At 46.6% G+C, this 19433-nt stretch overlaps 1 protein-coding gene across 2 annotated transcripts in view; it reads right to left on the bottom strand.

Moving 5' to 3' along the window:
- Positions 1–17179, bottom strand: part of LOC149462753 (follicle-stimulating hormone receptor-like) — a 172596-nt gene extending 155417 nt beyond the window's left edge. For both annotated transcript variants that reach the window (XM_089676476.1, XM_089676475.1), the window contains exon 1: positions 17040–17179. In XM_089676476.1, coding sequence (XP_089532602.1) covers positions 17040–17179 — 140 coding nt within the window. The remainder of the gene's footprint in view (positions 1–17039) is intronic.
- Between the last annotated feature and the right edge of the window lie 2254 nt (positions 17180–19433).

Consider the following 19433-nt stretch of genomic DNA (forward strand, 5'->3'; position numbering starts at 1 on the left):
CTGTGCCCAGAAGTGCCACCTACATGTGCCCAGCAGTGCCACCCACCTGTGCCCACCAGTGCCACCCACCTGTGCCCACCAGTGCCACCCACCTGTGCCCACCCACCAGTGCTGCCCACCAGTGCCACCCACCAGTGCAGCCCAGCAGTGCTGCCAGTCAGTGCCCAGGGGTTGTGCCAGTCAGTGCCGCCAGTCAGTGCCCAGCAGTGATGCCAGTCAGTGCCGTCTATCAGTACCCATAATTAGTGTCACCTATCAGTGCCGCCTATCAGTGCTGCATATCAGTGCCGCCTATCCGTGACCCCTAATTAGTGCTGTCTATCAGTGCCGCCTATCCGTGCCACCTCATTAGTACTGCCTATCAGTGCCCTTTAGTGCTGCCTATCAGTGCCCATCAGTGCCGCCTATCAGTGCCCATCAGTGCTGCCTCATCAACGCACATCAGTGAAGGAGAAAAAATACCTGTTTGAAAAATTTTATAAAAGAAACAAATAAACTTTTTTTTTTTTTCAAATTTTTTGCACTTTTTTTATTTATAGCGCAAAAAGTAAAGTGCCCAGTGGCGATTAAATACCACCAAAAGAAAGCTCTATTTGTGAGAAAAAAAATGATCAAAATTTCATATGGGTACAATGTTGCATGACCGCGCAATTGTCAATCAAAGTGCGGCAGCGCTGAAAGCTGAAGATTGGCCTGGTAAGGCAGGGGGTATAAGTGCCCGGTAGGCAAGTGGTTAATGTGTCCTGCAGCTTCCCGGGAGATGTGATGTGTATACAGGGATGTTAGAAACCATGGGGCCCCATACAGCCAACCTGACAGCCCCCCCCCAAAAAAAAACTGTTTACTATGCTTCAGTTATGAATAAACACAGTGAGTGATTGGTTCTGAGATACTCAGTGTGTTCATTCAAGAAAGGATGGGGCTGGTAAATGTGACATGTTTACTGGACCCTTCCCCTACTCTCCATCCTATTGTGTGCTTACAGCTGACAGAGGGAAGGAGAGGAGGGAAGCCTGTGGTACCACGGGGTTGGAAGCACACAGGGGGGCCTGGGCAGAAGGGAAACTTATGGTGCACAGAGAGGATGATGGCTTCGGGGGGAGGGGGCAATTACTGGAACCGATCCCCTGTATGCCTCTCTCTGCAGCAGTTGAAAGCCAGCAGGAGGGAGAGGAGAAGAAGCCAGCTTTCAGCTCCTGTACAGAGAGCCATACAGGGGTTTTTTTTTCCCCCTGTTCCAGTAACTGCCCCCCCACTGTACCGATCACCCTCCCTGCACCCATCTGATTCACCCAGCTGGTCTGGGCTCCGTAAAGGAGGATGGTGGTACCCCCTTATCCATGGCCCTGTGTATATCCCAGTAAGTCGCAGGACCAGGTACACAACATTCTGGCCTAGGCCTGTGGGGGGCAGGGCTAACAATGACAAAAGTTCAAAAATAGAAATATTCCGCAATTTCGCATGTGTAGAGTTAAAGGGGAACTATCTTCATTTTAAGCCCAGGTTCACATATATGTGGTGTGGTATATCGCATGTGATTCGCACAGGAACCGCACCGCATTCCTGCGATTTGTGTGCGGTGCGATTGGAGCAGTGGTGTATTTAGGTTTTGTGCTGCCCTAAGCAACATAAAAATTGTCTTCCCCTACGGACACCAACCAACACAATCTCCCGCTTTCGGGGTGTTGTTAACTTAACATACACACCCGCAGCGGTTCGCATGAATGGGGTGCGATTCTGATGCAGAATTCGCACTGAAAATGCTGCAAATTCCGCACCGCATCAATGTGAACCCGGGCTAAGCGTTTAGTTCAGCTTTAAGAGACCCCCACCTTACCTATGAGTATTTTTTTTTTAACAAAGCAAACAGAAGAGCAGCCAAGAACACAAGAATCTTACAACACAAACTAACCGTGAGTCATCCTGCCTGGCAGCTGTAATCTAGCGAGTGTAGAAATCAGGAAAACAATGCATAGTAAACACGCTGCTGATAGAAAGCCAAGCTGAGTATTACAAGAGAAAACATTCCCACATCAAATGTCCACGTGTCCTTAGCTGCATCACATAAAGCATTCTATATCTAACGTGGAAAGTGGTTTCTGTGGGTTAGGTCTAAGCTTCCACGGATGGAGAGCATAGCAAAAAAACAGGCCTTTGCGTTGCGTTAGACCCCCATGTACACAGGACACTTCTGAACGATGGAAACTGACTGCTGGAAAACGCAGGTTAAAAAACATCTGTTTGCATACCACATTTATGCGCGTTTGCGTTTAGAAGCGTTTTTTAAAGATAACCTCAGGAGACCTTCCAAATGCCCAGAATGCACTGAAAAACAGTAAAAAATTAACTATTTCAGACATTTTGAGGGAAATAGAGAGAGCAGAAGCAGAGAGAGCAGTATGTGTTGAGATTAGCTGTCTTTTTTTTGTGGTGTTTGGATGTGTTCCAGCTCATTTCTGTGCAGAAATTATTGCAGCAGTGTCTAACATATTTTCTTTCATGCGAAACCTCAAAGTATGGTGTGCCGGGTCCATTTGAGTACCGGGAAAATACTTTGCATGCATGATAAAAAAAAGGCTCTGGACAGCATCTGGAAATGGAAGAGTTAAAAAAAACATCCAAACACAAACGCTTATAAACGCGATTAGCCGCGTTTACAAGCGTTTGGCATTTGAAACGCTGATAAAATCTACTCCTGAACGCATGTTTGGTGCGTTAAAAAAAAGGACTGTAAACTCAACTGCCTGTAAACGACTTTGAACGATTATGTGTTCATGGACACATAGGAGAACATTAGGGAGAGTTCAGGGGCTGCTGAAAAAAATGCAGAAAAGCTCATAAACGTCAGTTTATCAGCTGCAGTGTACATGAGGCCTTACAAGAGAAAACATTCCCACATCAAATGTCCACGTGTCCTTAGCTGCATCACATAAAGCATTCTATATCTAACGTGGAAAGTGGTTTTGTGGGTTAGGTCTAAGCTTCTACGGATGGAGAGCATAGCAAAAAAACAGGCCTTTGCATTGTGTTAGGCCCCATGTACATGGGACACTTCTGAACGATGGAAACTGACTGCTGGAAAGCGGATGTTAAAAAACATGTGTTTAGCCGCGTTTATGAGCGTTTGCGTTTAGAAGCGTTTTTAAAGACAACCCCCTTTAAAGAGACCTTCCCAAATGCTCAGAATGCTCTGAAAAATAGTAAAAAATTAACTATTTCAGACATTTTGAGGGAAATAGAGAGAGCAGAAGCAGAGAGAGAGCAGTATGTGTTCAGATTAGCTGTCTTTTTTTTTGTGGTGTTTGGATGTGTTCCAGCTCATTTCTGTGAAGAAATTATTGCAGCCATGTCTAACATTATTATTATATTATTATACAGTATTTATAAAGCGCCGATAGTTCGCTCAGCGCTGTACATTACAAAGGGGGACAGAACATGTGACAGAACAATACCAATACAATGCAAAACATGAGGGGATCGAGGGCCCTGCTCTTTCGAGCTTACAATCTAGGAGGGAGGGGATGGTGGTACAGGAGGAGATAGCTGTGGGGGATGGAGTGGTAGGAAGAGTGGAGGAGGTCGGCAAGTTTGCAGGGGGTGGGGTAGGCTTCCCTGAAGAGATGGGTTTTCAGGGTGCGCCTAAAGGAGAGGAGAGTAGGTGATAATCTGATGGGTTGGGGCAGGGAGTTCCAGAGGATGGATGACACCCTGGAGAAGTCCTGGAGGCGGGCATGGGAGGAGGAGTCCCGGGAACTAGAGAGAAGGAGGTCTTGTGAGGAGCGGAGTGTGCGTGCTGGGTGGTACTTGGATATTAGGTCAGTGATGTAGTTTGGGGCAGTATGGTGGACAGCTTTGTACGTCAGCGTTAGGATTTTGAATTTGATCCGTTGCGCAATCGGAAGCCAGTGGAGGGATTGGCAGAGGGGGGTGGCGGAGATGGAGCGGTTGGAAAGGTGAATGAGTCTGGCAGCCGTATTCAGGATGGACTGAAGCGGGGATAGCCAGCGGCGAGGCAGGCCAGTGAGGAGGGAGTTGCAGTAGTCGAGTCGTGATATGATGAGGGAGTGGATGAGCTGTTTAGTGATTTCTGGGGTTAGGAACGTGCGGATTTTGGCGATGTTGCGGAGGTGGAGTCTGCATGAGTTTGTTAAAGATTGGACTTGGGGCTGGAAGGATAGGTTGGAGTCCAGAATGACACCAAGTACTCTGGCCTGCGGGCGGGTTTGATGGTGGCGTTGTTGAACATGATGGAGAAGTCAATGGGGGGTGGGGTCCGGGCTGGGGGGAAGACAAGAAACTCGGTTTTGGAGAAGTTCAGTTTAAGGAAGTGGAGCGACATCCAGTCTGATATGTCGCTCAGTAGGTGTGTGATTCGGGCAGAGACTGAGGGGGTGAGGTGGGGGGTTGAAAGATAGATTTGTGTGTCGTCGGCATATAGGTGGTAGCTGAAGCCGTGAGAGTTTATGAGTTGGCCAAGGGAGGAGGTGTAGATGGAGAAGAGAAGGGGCCCGAGGACGGAGCCTTGAGGGACCCCAACAGAGAGGGGGAGTGAGGGGGAGGTGGTAGCATTATAGGTAACGCTGAAAGAGCATTGTGAGAGGTAGGATGAGAGCCAAGAGAGAGCAGAATCTCTGAGGCCGAGGGAGTGTCATTTTTTGAGGAGGAGGGGGTGGACGACTGTGTCGAAGGCCGCAGAGAGGTCAAGGAGTAGGAGCACTGAATAGTGGCCATTAGCTTTGGTGGTTAGCAGGTCATTGGAGAGTTTGAGTAAGGCAGTTTCGGTGGAGTGTAGGGGACGGAAGCCAGACTGTAGGGGGTCGAGGAGGTTGTTGTCGTTGAGGTGAGAGCATAGGCGGTGTAGACTAGGCGCTCGAGGAGTTTGGATGTAAATGGGAGCAGGGAGATGGGTCTGAGGTTGTTCGGGTCATTGGGGTCCAGGGAGGGGGTGATGTGTGCATGTTTCAGAGGGGAGGGGAAAGTGCTGGAGGAGAGGGAGAGATTAAAGATGTGGGTGAGGGAGCGTAGGATGGAGGGGGAGGGAGGTCGTAGGAGTTGTGAGGGGATTGGGTCGAGGGGGCAGGTGGTGAGGCGGGCATCAGAGAGGATCTTGGAGACTTCCTCGATGGTAGTAAGGTCAAAGGTGTGAAGTGTTGGGGGGGCTTCAGTATGAGGAGTGAAGGGTGGGGTGGAAGTGGAGGTCAGAGCAGTGGTGGGGCCGTGGGAGAGGGGTGATGAGGGGGTAGCTGAGTGAGGGAGAACGGGGTTGGAGGGAGTTTGAGCAGCGACGAAGTCCCTGTGGGTTATGTCGAGGGAGAGGGGGGATGAGGGGGTAGCTGTATGAGAGGGGACAGGTTGAGAGGGCGTGCGAGTTGCGGCGATGTCCTTGCGAATTGTGTCAATCTTGTTTTTGAAGTGATTGGCAATCTCAAGGGCAGTGAGTGAGGTGCTGGGTGGAGGTGGGGGTGGCGAGAGTAAAGAGTTGAAGGTGGAGAAGAGTCGGCGAGGATTGGAGGAGAGGGCTTGATGAGGGTCAGGAAGTAGGCTTGTTTGGCTTTTCTTTCATGCAAAAACTCAAAGTATGGTGTACCAGGTCCATTTGAGTACCGGGAAAAAGCTTTGCATGCATTTTATATCATGAAAAAAGGCTCTGAACAGCATCTGGAAAAGGAAGAGTTAAAAAAATGTTGCAAACGCAAATACTTCTAAATGCGTTTACACGCGTTTAGAAGTGTTTGGCATTTGAAACGCTGATAAAATCTACTCCTTAATGCAAGTTTGGTGCGTTAAAAAAAAAACGACTGTAAACTCAACTGCCTGTAAACAACTGTAAATGACATAGTGTACATGGACACATAGGAAAACATTAGGGAGAGTTCAGGGGCTGCTGAAAAAAACGCAGAAAAGCTAATAAACGTGAGTTTATCAGCTGCAGTGTACATGGAGCAGGGGCGGACTGACCATTTCAAAACTCGGCACTGCCCGAGGGCCTGGGGTCAGTAGGGAGCCCCATGAGATGCCCCTGGTACCTTTTTCATAGGCTTTTTTGAATTTGGGCAAGGATACAGGGGCCCCATGATCCCCTATTGCCCAGGGGCCCCATGAGTTGTCAGTCCGCCCCAGACATGGAGCCATAGTGGTGTCCATTGATTACGTTACTGCCAAATGAGGAAGACCAGAATAGTGAGTTTGCATTGCTTTGCAGCATGGTGTGCTATTTTGTAACTCTGGACTCTAGGATTGTGGAGGTCCACAGAGATCCATAGGGGTTCGGCTGCAAAGGCTGGTTTCAGTCAGACAGAAGGGGCGCCAATCTCAGAGTAGAGGGTTAATAATTTATTGGTAACAAAAGGTGTAAAAACTACTCACAAATGTAAGAAGTAATAAGGTATGGTAAAAAAATTCCTTAGGTCTTTTACCATGCCTTATTACTTATGTTTGTGAGTAGTTTTTACACCTTTTGTTACCAATAAATTATTAACCCTCTACATCACAGGTGTCAAACTGGTGGCCCTCCAGCTGTTGCCAAACTACAAGTCCCATGAGGCATTGAAAGACTGACAGTTACAAGCGTGACTCCCAAAGATAGAGGCATGATGGGACTTGTAGTTTTGCAACAGCTGGGGGCCGCCAGTTTGACACAACTGCTGTACACTGAGATTAGCGCCCCCTTCTGTCCAATTTTTATCTTCTGCAGAGTACTGCTTCAGTCTATGGGGAGATGCCTTCTCCTATCATCCTCTACCTAGGACCCCTGGACTATGGACTTTTATGTCTTGTTTGTCATTTTTTTGCCATATCGCTAGTGATTTTTTGGTCTTATTATCATTGTATTTTTCTATATACTTTTATTTCTTCTGTTTTATCCGCATTTGTCATTAACCATATTTAGATATTTAAACGTGTGGTCCCCTCCCAGCGCCAATTTGTTATTTTTCTGTAAAGGCTGGTTTTATACCCATGGGAAGGTTTGGGATGTCCATCAGAAAAGCGGGAGGTGGGAGAGCACTTATAGTGTAGTTGATGACTCAAATGTAGATATTAGCTCAAAAAGGTTAATTATGATTCCTATCTGCTGAGGTTGCAGTAACCTTGTAGGGTAGAAACATGCAATCTTCCATGGGTGCAGGTGGAGAAAACCCTGACCCCGTGTGAGTTAAAATAAGGTCACTCTCAATGCTATGTGGGTTTGAATCCTGGATCCAGGTCCGGGACAAGGGGTGGGCAGGAAGGGCAGCCACCCAAGGAGCAGCAGTAGGGGAGGGTGCCAGCAGTAGGGGAGGGTCACCATATTTAAGCTCAAGATCAGGGCAACCAGCGTGCCTAAGCTTCATATCTGCTCTGACCGTTACTTCTGTCACACTGTGCTCAAACATGTCCACTCTCCACCCCATCCATCCATGGCTGAAACAAGAACAACATGTTTGCAGCCAGCTACCTTCTAGGCACAAGAAAGCAAATAACTGACCATGCATGGGCAGTGCGCACTCCATGCCAACCATGGACATTTGAGACAAGGAGGAAAAGAATGTATTTAGGAGGAGGTTGCAGTTCTGCATCCTTGTCCTGGGTGCTGGACAAACCTGTTCTGGAACCGCCTGAATCTTCAGGGTTCTCAGGTAGGTGCCTAACTAGGTCTCTTGGAGAAGGTCTATGGAGGACCTACTGTACATCAAGGTCCTCCATAATATTCCTTTGGTGAAATAAAGCAATTTGATGTTCAGTAAACCTGATGACTCCGACCCTTCCTTAGACACCTGACAATGGGTGCTTCTGCCACTTGGACCACCAAAAGGCCCAATTCAGACCTCTTCTAACCTGTTTTATACCTATTTTTAATTCTTCATGTCAAGTTCAGTGGGCATTATGCCTGCAAACATGTCCTCTAAATGCAATGGGATCATGCTACAACTTCATGCCAAGCACAGTTATGGTGGTTGTGGCGCGGTATTTCAATGTAAACTCCCTACTGGGATCGAATAAAAAGGCATTCAGGAGGCGGCCTGTAAATCGGCTCTAAACTGCGTTCTGAAAAGCCATCTAGCACAGACCATTTTTCAGAGCCTGCTGCCCATGTGAAAGAAGATTTAGGCTCGCGTTCACACCTGTGCGTTCTAAGTGCGATTAGGTGTGGCACATTACAAAAATCCTGTTTGCTGAGTCTTTGATGAGCTTTCATGAAAACGCACAATATATAAAATCTAATGGTAACACACCTGAAACCCAACTAAAATGCACCACACAGATTGGACATTTGTTGTAAGTCAGACGGTGCTGATCTGTGTTAGACATTGGGGAAGGTAGCCAACAACTGCACAGGCATCAGGATTTACATGACTACCTGCATGTCAGTCCAGAAAATAAATGCTGACCTGGATGATGCCTGAACAAAGATGGTGCCGTCTTCTAGAGGGGAAAACAGAGGTTTTTACCCCTAGAAGACGGCTATTTACTATCTCTCTGTGAGAGATAGTAAATAGCTGGCAGTTTTACACTTACACATCACGTAGCATGCATTCTCCTAAATATGTCTCATTCTAGGTCCATTTTAATTAGTCTACTCACTTAGATGTGTTATTTAATGCATCAGTAACCCGCCCCAAAAACCCATTAGAGTCAGGCTCCTAGGCACATGAGGCTCAATGCCAAGTTCCGTTAAATTCCCTGTCCTAGGGGCCACAGGGGCTACATAGACATTTGTGGTTTGTTTCATTCCAAATTGAAATTCATTATTTGGATGTATCCAAATCTCTGAATTACAATAGTAACGAATTTAAACAAATTCGAAGTAACAAAATTTTGAATCAATTTAACGATTCTTCCAGCCAGGGCTCAGCAAATTTGTTCTAGCTGGAACAATGCTAGGAACCAAGTAATATTCATGGTGAAGGTCATAGTTCCCGGTTGTAGATTTTCATTCTATGACTGCAATGGTAATTACTCCTTAGTTCTAGCGTTAAGGCCCATGTACACCTATAAACTTTAATGTATATGGGCAGCACAGTGGCTAAATGGTTAGCACTTCCACCTAGCTGCACTAGGGTCATCAAATCAAATTCCAACCACTGCCTAGAGCAGGGGCGGACTGACCATTTGGGGGTCAGTAAGGGGCCCCATAAGATGCCCCTGGTACCTTTTCATAGGCTTTTTTGGGTGTAGTTTGAGTGTGGGCTAGGACACAGGGGCCCCATGATCCCCTATTGCCCGGGGGCCCCATGAGTTGTCAGTCCGCCCCTGGCCTGGAGTTTTCATGTTCTCCCTGTGTCCTTGTGGGTTTCCACCGACCCTCCAAAGACATGCTGGTGGGTCTAAATTGGCCCTAGTATGTGTGTATGATTGTAAGTTAAAGTGTTGTAAGCCATCAACAGTAAAACCAGTCTGTATATGCAGTAAAGCATGCTTGTTATACTCATTGTGGGTCCCTATGGGGTTAATCCTCCGTATTGTGCATGCATGGTTTTCCTCCGGGTACTCCGGTTTCCTTCCACACTCCAAAGACTTGCTGGTTAATTAGCGCCTGTCTAAATTGGCCCTAATATGTGTGTGCATGAATATGAGTTAGGGACCTTAGATTGTAAGTTCCTTAAGGGCAGGGACTGATGTGAATATATAATATATCTGTAAAGTGCTGTGTAAATTGAGAGCGCTATATACCGTAAGTACCTGAAATAATTAAAAGTAAATAAATATCCATGTGAAGAACCAAGTTTGACCACACGGGATGCACAGGTGTTCCAAGCATCCTTGTGCAGACAGTCCCATTCATGTCTACTGGAACACAGCCACTGCTCCTATTTGAGGAAAATGGAAAAAGTAGTGCTGGACCCATAGGGACATCTCACTGGTGTTGTTATCTTATAGTATTGATCTTGATGTAAATGACCTAGTACTTGGGCAGGTGTCTTCTACACCCAGGGGCGGACTGATAACTCATGGGGCCCCCGGGCAATAGGGGATCATGGGGCCCCTGTGTCCTTGCCCAAACTCAAAAAAGCCTATGAAAAAGGTACCAGGGGCATCTCATGGGGCCCCCTACTGACCCCGGGTCAGTCCGCCCCTGTCTACACCTCAAATAGAGAAGAGCGGGCGGTGTCAGCAAGCGGAGCAGACATGGACCCGTCACCTGCCTGCTCAGCTGGAGCGGTGAGTGAAGTCAGGTAGGTGTTTAGTGATGGGGGTGGGGAGGACAGGTAGTGGGAGTTATTTTTACCCGAATGCAGGGAATGCATTAAGGTAAAAAAAAAAAAAAAAGTTATAATTTAGAACTACTTTAGAGGGAGTGGTGAAGGTCTGCTGTAAGCAATCAGGCCCAGGCCAGTTTTCAGCTTTCAGCACTGTTGAATTTTGAATGACAATTGCGCGGTCATGCAACACTGAACCCATATGAAATTGTTAGCATTTTTTGAGACAGCTAGAGCTTTCTTTTGAAGTTATTTAATCACCAATGCATTTTTAAATTTTTGCTAAACAAACAAAAAAAGACCAAACAAACCCCAACAGTTTTCTTAGTTTCTGTTAAAAATTCTGCAAATAGGTAATTTTATTCTTCACTGATGGGCACTAATGAGGCTGCACTGATGGGCACTGATGAGGCTACACTGATGGGCACTGATGAGGCTGCACTGATGGGCACTGATGAGGCTACACTGATGGACACTGATGGGGCGGCACTCATGGACACTGATAAGCTGCACTGATGGATATTGATGAGGCTGCACTGATGGGCACTGATGAGGCTGCACTGATGGGCACTGATGAGGCTACACTGATGGACACTGATGGGGCAGCACTCATGGACACTGATAAGATGCACTGATGGGTGTTGATGAGGCTGCACTGATGGGCAATGATAGGGCTGCACTGATGGGCACCGATAAGCTATACTGATGGGTATTGATGAGGGTGCACTGATGGGCACTGATGAGGCTGCACTGCTTGGCACTGATGAGGCTACACTGATGGGCACTGATGAGGCTGCACTGATGAGGCTACACTGATGGACACTGATGGGGCAGCACTCATGGACACTGACAAGCTGCACTGATGGGTATTGATGAGGGTGCACAGATAGGCACTGAAGAGGCTGCACTGATGAAAATGATGGGGCTGCACTGAACGGCACTAATAAACTGCACTGATGGGTATTGATGAGGGTGCACTGATGGGCACTGATGAGGCTGCACTGATGGGCAATGATGAGACTGCACTGATGGGCACTGATGAGGCTGCACTGATGGGCACTGATGAGGCTACACTAATGGGCAGTGATGAGGCTTCACTGATGGACACTGATGAGGCTGCACTGATGGACACTGATGAAGCTACACTGATGGACACTGATGGGGCAACACTCATGGACACTGATAAGCTGCACTGATGGGTATTGATGAGGCTGCACTGATAGGCACTGAAGAGGCTGCACTGAGGGGCAATGATGGGGCTTCACTGAACTGCACTGATAAGCTGCAATGATGGGTATTGATGAGGGTGCACTGATGGGCACTGATGAGGCTGAACTGATGGGTACTATTATGGTGGCATTGATGGGCACTGATGAGGCTGCACTGATGGGCAATGATGAGACTGTACTGATGGGCACTGATGAGGCTGCACTGATGGGCACTGATGGGGCGGCACTCATGGGCACTGATAAGCTGCACTGATGGGTATTGATCAGGCTGCACTGATAGGCACTGAAGAGGCTGCACTGAGGGGCAATGATGGGGCTTCACTGAACGGCACTGATAAGCTGCAATGATGGGTATTGATGAGGGTGCACTGATGGGCACTGATGAGGCTGAACTGATGGGTACTATTACGGTGGCATTGATGGGCACTGATGAGGCTGCACTGATGGGCACTGATGAGGCTGCACTGATGGGCACTGATGGGGCGGCACTCATGGACACTGATAAGCTGCACTGATGGTTATTGATGAGGGTGCACAGATAGGCACTGAAGAGGCAGCACTGATGAAAATGATGGGGCTGCACTGAACGGCACTAATAAACTGCACTGATGGGTATTGATGAGGGTGCACTGATGGGCACTGATGAGGCTGCACTGATGGGTACTATTATGGTGGCATTGATGGGCACTGATGAGGCTGCACTGATAGGCACTGAAGAGGCTGCACTGAGGGGCAATGATGGGGCTTCACTGAACTGCACTGATAAGCTGCAATGATGGGTATTGATGAGGGTGCACTGATGGGCACTGATGAGGCTGCACTGATGGGTACTATTATGGTGGCATTGATGGGCACTGATGAGGCTGCACTGATGGGCAATGATGAGACTGTACTGATGGGCACTGATGAGGCTGCACTGATGGGCACTGATGAGGCTGCACTGATGGGCACTGATGGGGCGGCACTCATGGACACTGATAAGCTGCACTGATGGGTATTGATGAGGCTGCACTGATAGGCACTGATGAGGCTGCACTGAGGGGCAATGATGGGGCTGCACTGAACGGCACTGATAAGCTGCAGTGATGAGTATTGATGAGGGTGCACTGATGAGCACTGATGAGGCTGCACTGATGGGTACTATTATGGTGGCATTGATGGGCACTAATGAGGCTGCACTGATGGGCAATGAAGGGACTGCACTCCAAGACCGTAGTGAACGGCTCCCACAAGGAGAACCTCCATTCCCTGATCTCCCCTGCGACTAATGGTCCGTGTCATTAATCTGCTACTGTAGCCAAGGATGCAGCTAACCAAGCATGATCTGTGGAAGATTAGCTACAGTGGAGGACATGTGAGGTCTAATAGACACCCGATGTCTCAATAAAGAGGACTTGTCACCTGCCAAATACTATCACACAGGGGGCTTGTTAACCACTTTCTAACCGCGCTATAGCCGAATGACGACTACAGCGCGGTTATCCAGTTCCGGGAACGCATCATATGACGTCCTTCCAGAACGCACCCCGCAGTGGCACACAGCCAGCGATCTCCGTGAACGCTGTGTCCTATGAACACAGCTGATCCTATGATGAGGTACAAGGCCAATCACAGTGGCCTTTTACCACGTGGTCAGTTGTGTCCAATGACACAGCAGATCACGGAGCAAATACAGTTGCCAGCTATTGGCAGCACTTTCCTCACGCTGTCACAGTATGAGGAAAGTACCATCGATAACTGGCAGCCAGGGGCGGACTGACCATTTGGAAACTCGGGCACTGCCTGAGGGCCCGGGGTCAGTAGGGGGCCCCATGAGATGCCCTTGGTACCTTTTTCATAGGCTTGTTTGAATTTGGGCAAGGACACAGGGGCCCCATGATCCCCTATTGCCCGGGGGCCCCATGAGTTCTCAGTCCGCCCCTGCTGGCAGCTGTCACACAGAAGATCAGCACTGATGATCAGTGCACTTCAGTGCCACCCACCAGTGGCTCCCACCAGTGCCCATCAGTGCCCCCCATCAGTGCCTCCCACCAGTGCCCAGCAGTGCCTCCCATCAGTGCTCAGCAGTGACAACCAGCAGTGCCCATCAGCAATGACACCCATCAGTGCTGCCCAGCAGTTGTGTCCGTCTATCAGTGACCATCATTGCTGCATATCAAGGCCGCATCATCAGTGCCCCCTCATCAATGCCCACCAGTACCGCCTCATCAGTGCCGCCCTCCTCAGTGCAGCCTATCCATGCCCCTCAGTGCTGCCTATCAGTGCCCATCAGTGCTGCCTATCAGTGCAGCCTATCAGTGCCCATCAGTGCAGCTTCATCAACACACATCAGTGAAGGAGAAAAATTACCCGTTTGCAACATTTTATAATAGAAACAAAGTTTTTTTTAATTTTTTGCTCTTTTTTGTTTATAGTGCAAAAAAAACAGTGGGGATTAAATAAAACCAAAAAAGCTCTATTTGTATGAAAAAAAATTAAAAATATTTCATTTGGGTACAGTGTTGCATGACAGTGCAATTGTCATTCAAAGTGTGACAGTGCTGAAAGCTGAAAATTGGCCTGGGCAGGAAGGGGGTAAAAGTGCCTAGTAAGCAAATGGTTAAATAAAGGTTTAAAAAAAAAGTGTAAAACAGTATAAAATATAATTCAAAAACATTTGTAAAGCACCTCCGTCACCCTGTATATAATGCCATACATGTGAGGTATCGCCATGAAGGTCAGAGTGACAGCAGTAATTCTATGGCTCTAATTCATGGATAATTTTAAATAGATAATAAACTACTGTATAACAGTATTTAAAGCGTCCCCTATGGACAATTTTGGGTACTATATATTTTTGCGATTTCACAGATGTGTGCAGTTTTAGCCCTGATTCACACTGATGCAAATTGTCATGCGATTTGACCGCTTAAATCCCATAAAAAATCACATCCTATGATCGGGAATGGAATCATTCTAACCGATGCGACTCCAAGTTCTTCGGAAGTCGCACCACTTTGAAAAGTATATCCTGCACTACTTTTGCCGATTTTGGGTGCGACTTGCATAGACATGTGTGCATGAATGAAGTCACACAGATGTCTCTCAAGACGCACCTGAAGTTGCACTGCCACCTGACTTTGAAATTGTGCAACTTCAAGTGAAGTCTCAGGATTTCAAACTCGGATCCAGTGTGAACCGAGGCGTAAAGTGTTACTAAACCCAGGACCCTGCATTCACTATATCTGGTCTCCCAGGACCCTGCATTTACTATATCCGGTCTCCCCGGACCCTGCATTCACTAAATCTGGTCTCCCCGGACCCTGCATTCACTATATCCGGTCTCCCCGGACCCTGCATTCACTATATCTGGTCTCCCCGAAACCTGTATTCCCTATATCTGGTCTCCCCGGACCCTGCATTCACTATATCTGGTCTCCCCGGACCCTGCATTCACTATATCCGGTCTCTCCGGACCCTGCATTCACTATATCTGGTCTCCCCGGACCCTGCATTCACAATATCTGGTCTCTCCGGACCCTGCATTCACTATATCTGGTCTCCCAGGACCCTGCATTCACTATATCTGGTCTCCCAGGACCCTGCATTCACTATATCTGGTCTCCCAGGACCCTGCAGTCACTATATCTGGTCTCCCAGGACCCTGCATTCACTATATCTGGTCTCCCCGGACCCTGCATTCACTATATCCGGTCTCCTTGGACCCAGCATTCACTATATCTGGTCTCCCTGGAACCTGTATTCACTATATCCGGTCTCCCACAGTACACATAACATGGAAATGCAATTATTTTATTAAATATAAACTGCTAAATACCTTTTCTCATCAGCAGTATATAGCAGTCTTGTGACTTCTATCAGTGTCCAACAGAGCACTGGTTACAGCTTGTAGGAGGAGTTTTCATTCTCCTCTCACTGTCCTATGAGGCTGCATACCCCTGACCCTCTCTCTGAACAGTGCTGATTGGCCCTGTTCTGATCACATGCACCCTCCCAAAAAAAAAAAAAGAAGCTTTCTAGCAATACACACCAAACTGAGCATGTGCAGATTTGACACTGCTGCTCTGTATCAGAAGATAGATTGGGGACAATAGAAGAAGGGGACGATCAGAAAAGACAGGGTCAAACAGCTGTTTTACATAACGCAGAGGATTAACCCCTTAGGTTCCACAGTGAGTATAACAAGCATGCTTTACTGCATATACAAACTGATTTTACTGTTGTGGGTTTAGTAACACGTTAAGGCTTGACATGTTTGGTATCTATTTACTCCCAGCAATCCAATCTTTTATATTGTACCCAGAAAAATGGACGTAATGTTGTGTTTGCGCTAAAACTCATTTTAGTGGGTTTTTTATATGCATTTGATAAATAGCAACATAAAATTCAACTACCTCCATTTTATTCTCTAGGGTCTCTGTTTTCAGATAAAATATCATTGCTAGGGTGATATACGTTTTTTTACCTTCATGCATACTATGCATGAAGGTAAAAAACCTTTTCTGTGCAGTGCCCCCCCTGCTAATACTCACCTAAGCCCCCTCCCGATCCAGCGATGTGCACTGGAGTCTTGGCAATTCTGGGACTCCCTCTCCTCATTGGCTACTGGCCATTGGCTACCACTGCTGTCAATCACAGCCAGTGAGCCAACAAGAAGAGAGAGGGGGTGGGGCCGAACCATGGCTCCATCTGTGAATGGATACACGGAGCAGAGGCTGAGGAGCGCACATGCTCGGGTGCAAGAGCGGACTGACAACTCATGGGGCCCCTTGGCAATAGGAAATCATGAGGGCCCTGTGTCCTCGCCCACACTCAAACCACACCCAAAAAAGCCTATGAAAGGTACCAGGGACATCTCATGGGGCCCCCTACTGACCCCAGGTGCTTGGGCAGTGCCCGAGTGCCTAAATGGTCAGTCCGCCCCTGCTTGGGTGCCCCCATAGCAAGTTGTTGCTGTGGGGGGCACCCAACAGGAAGGAGGGGTCAGAAGTACCAGCGGGGGACCCGAGTAGAGGAGGATCCGGGCTTCTCTGTGTAAAACCTCTACACACAACAGGTAAGTATAGACATGTTTGTTACTCCAACAAGTACCAGAAACCAGCGCTCAAATCTTCACGCTGCACAGAAAACACGGAATGTAGCGCTCGCTGAGGTGCCGCTCTTGATAGATCTTGACACTGGCGAAAGTCAGTCGACTCCAGAAACGCGTTAGAACTTTTTCCACCCAAGGACCTCCGCCATCTGGTCACCTTTGGCTCCTTGTCTCTGTTTTTATGACCTTTTTTGGTTTGCGAGTATTTGTAATTTTACAATAAATTTCCTAAATATCACGGTAATGCACGAGGAGAGCGCACCCTGTTTTATTCTTTTTAGCCATGTTTGTTATTTAAAAAAAAAACAAAAACCGTAAGCCATTAGAATCACTTTAAAGTAATTTCTAGCAAAAAAAAACAGATTTTTCAAATTTGTGTAAAAAATGAAAAAAGAAAAGAAAAAACCACCCTGATACACAAGCAGTTAAACCATTACTGACCTCATTACCAACCCCACCAATAAAATTTGGACTTTTTCCATACTGTGACCAGATCAAAAGAAAAAGTCCATTGTCTTTTTCGGAGACTTTTCAACTTACAGTTCTGTGGCGTTTTTTGGGATCTCCTCCGGGACCCGCTCCACGTCTCTCCCTTGGCAGATAAATAGGCTTCCATGGTGGTGGCAGGCAGAGCCGAGGTGTAGGAGAACCAGGGTGCCGAGATATAGAAGGATCCTCATGGCTCTGCACACTGCTGACTTCCCCATTCACTGAGAAGTCCCAAAGTTTTGTGACAACTTTTGTAATCTGGTCCGCCTTCAGATTCAGACGAGCCTCCCGGGGAAATAAATCATTTTGAAACATTTAGCAGTAAAAGCTGTAGGTGGCAACAATGTGAGGACATTAGAAGTCCAACATCTTGGTGACCTTGGAATAAAACGTCCAATAGATAGCTGCACCAAGCACGCTGAACGCAGCACTGAACTCTTTTTTTTTTCTTGTACCAGTCTGTTTATCTGAGGTTACAGATGTCCTTGAATCTCTTGCCTCACTGGTGTTGTTAAAGAGACACAAATATGGTCAGGATTTAATAAAACCGGAGCCAAGCTGAAGGTGGTTCCTACATCAACCATAGTTTATTAACCACTTGCCCTCTGGAAGATTTCCCCCCCTCCCCACCTTCCTGGCCAGGCCATTTTTTGTGATGCATTATTTTAACTGGCAATTTTGAAAAAAAATTTTGAAAAAAAGCCAAAAAACAGTATTTTTTTATTTTCTGCTATGAAACATATCCAATGAAAAAAAAATATTAAAATTAAATTTCTTTATAAATTTAGGCCAAAATGTATTCTGCTCCATGTCTTTGCTATAAAAAATCCCAATACGTGTAAATTAATTGGTTTACTTAAAAGTTATAGCATTTACAAATGGCCTTTTTTCTCACAAATAGACCTTTATTTTGGTGGTATTTGATCACCTCTGTGGTTTTTACTTTTTGCGTTATAAACAATTAAAAAAAAACAAAAAACATATTTTTTTATTTTCTGCTTGAGGTGATTGTAGCTGTATTAGTGCATTTGCAACAGAAACAATTGAGTACTGTCCGTGATACTTTTTTATTTGCACCAACATACAATTTTGAGGACAAGCTTTCGGGGAATGTCCCCTTCTTCAAGGTCCAGTACTGCTTGGACCTTGAAGAAGGGGACATTCCCCGAAAGCTTGTCCTCACAACAGGGGCGGACTGACCATTTGGAAACTCGGGCACTGCCAGAGGGCCTGGGGTCAGTAGGGGGCCCCATGAGATGCCCCTGGTACCTTTTTCATAGGCTTTTTTGAGTTTGGGCAAGGACACAGGGGCCCCATGAGTTGTCAGTCCGCCCCTGCCTCACAATTGTGTTAGTGCAAATAAAAAAAGTATCATGGACAGTACTCAATTGTTTTTATTTTCTGCCATAACACATATCCAATAAAAAAAAAGTAAAAATAGAATTTCTTTATAAATTTTGGCCAAAATGTATTCTGCTAAATATTTTTGGTTAAAAAAAATCCCAATACATGTAAATGAATTGCTATGCATTACTATAACTGACAATTGTGCAGCCATGCAACGCAGTACAGAATTGAAATTTATGTCTTTTTTCCCCACAAATAGAGCTTTTTTTCAGTCATATTTGATCACCTCTGCGTTTTTTATTTTTTGCGCTATAAAAAAAAAGACCAACAATTTAAAAAAAAAAAAAAAACAATGTTTTTGACTTTTTGCTAAAACACATATCCAGTAAAAAAAAATGTCAAAATCAAATTTCATCATAAATTTAGGTCAAAATGTATTCTGCTCCATGTCTTTGCTAAAAAAAATCCCAATACGTGTAAATTAATTGGTTTACGTGAAAGCTATAGCGTCTACAAATGGATTTTTTTCCCCACAAATAGACCTTTATTTTGGTAATATTTGATCACCTCTGTGGTTTTTACTTTTTGCATTATAAATTTAAAAAAATGACAGGCAATTTTGAAAAAAAAAACTACCGTATTTTTCGCTCCATAAGACGCACTTTTTTCCCCCCAAAAAAGGGGGAAAAATGTCAGTGCGTCTTATGGAGCGAATATAGAGCGACCGGTCCGGTATTTCCACCGCCGCCGTGCAGAATACCGGCCGCTCAGCTCTGCAACGGGACCTTATGGAGAGGACTGCTGACCTTTGGGGAGGTGGGGAGCGGGTACCTGAATTGGACAGGTACCCGCTCTTACTTCTTTGTTCTTTGATCTTACCTGTTCCTCTATCCAGCGGCGCGCTGTCTTCCCGACTTCTGTAGTGCGGGCACTGGGCATGACAGCCAGGTGCCAAGTGCGCATGCGCAAGAAGTGGTGCTTTTTGTGAATGGTAAGGCGGTACCTGGGACACATGACCGATCCCAGAAGCCGCCGGACCAATCACAAAGCGCAAGTGCTTCTCGCTCATGCGCACTGGGCACCCGGCTGTCATGCCGA

The sequence above is a fragment of the Staurois parvus genome, unplaced genomic scaffold (genome assembly GCF_062004578.1).
Source record: "Staurois parvus isolate SC_StPar_1 unplaced genomic scaffold, SC_StPar_1.0 ptg000169l, whole genome shotgun sequence".
Taxonomy (NCBI): domain Eukaryota; kingdom Metazoa; phylum Chordata; class Amphibia; order Anura; family Ranidae; genus Staurois; species Staurois parvus.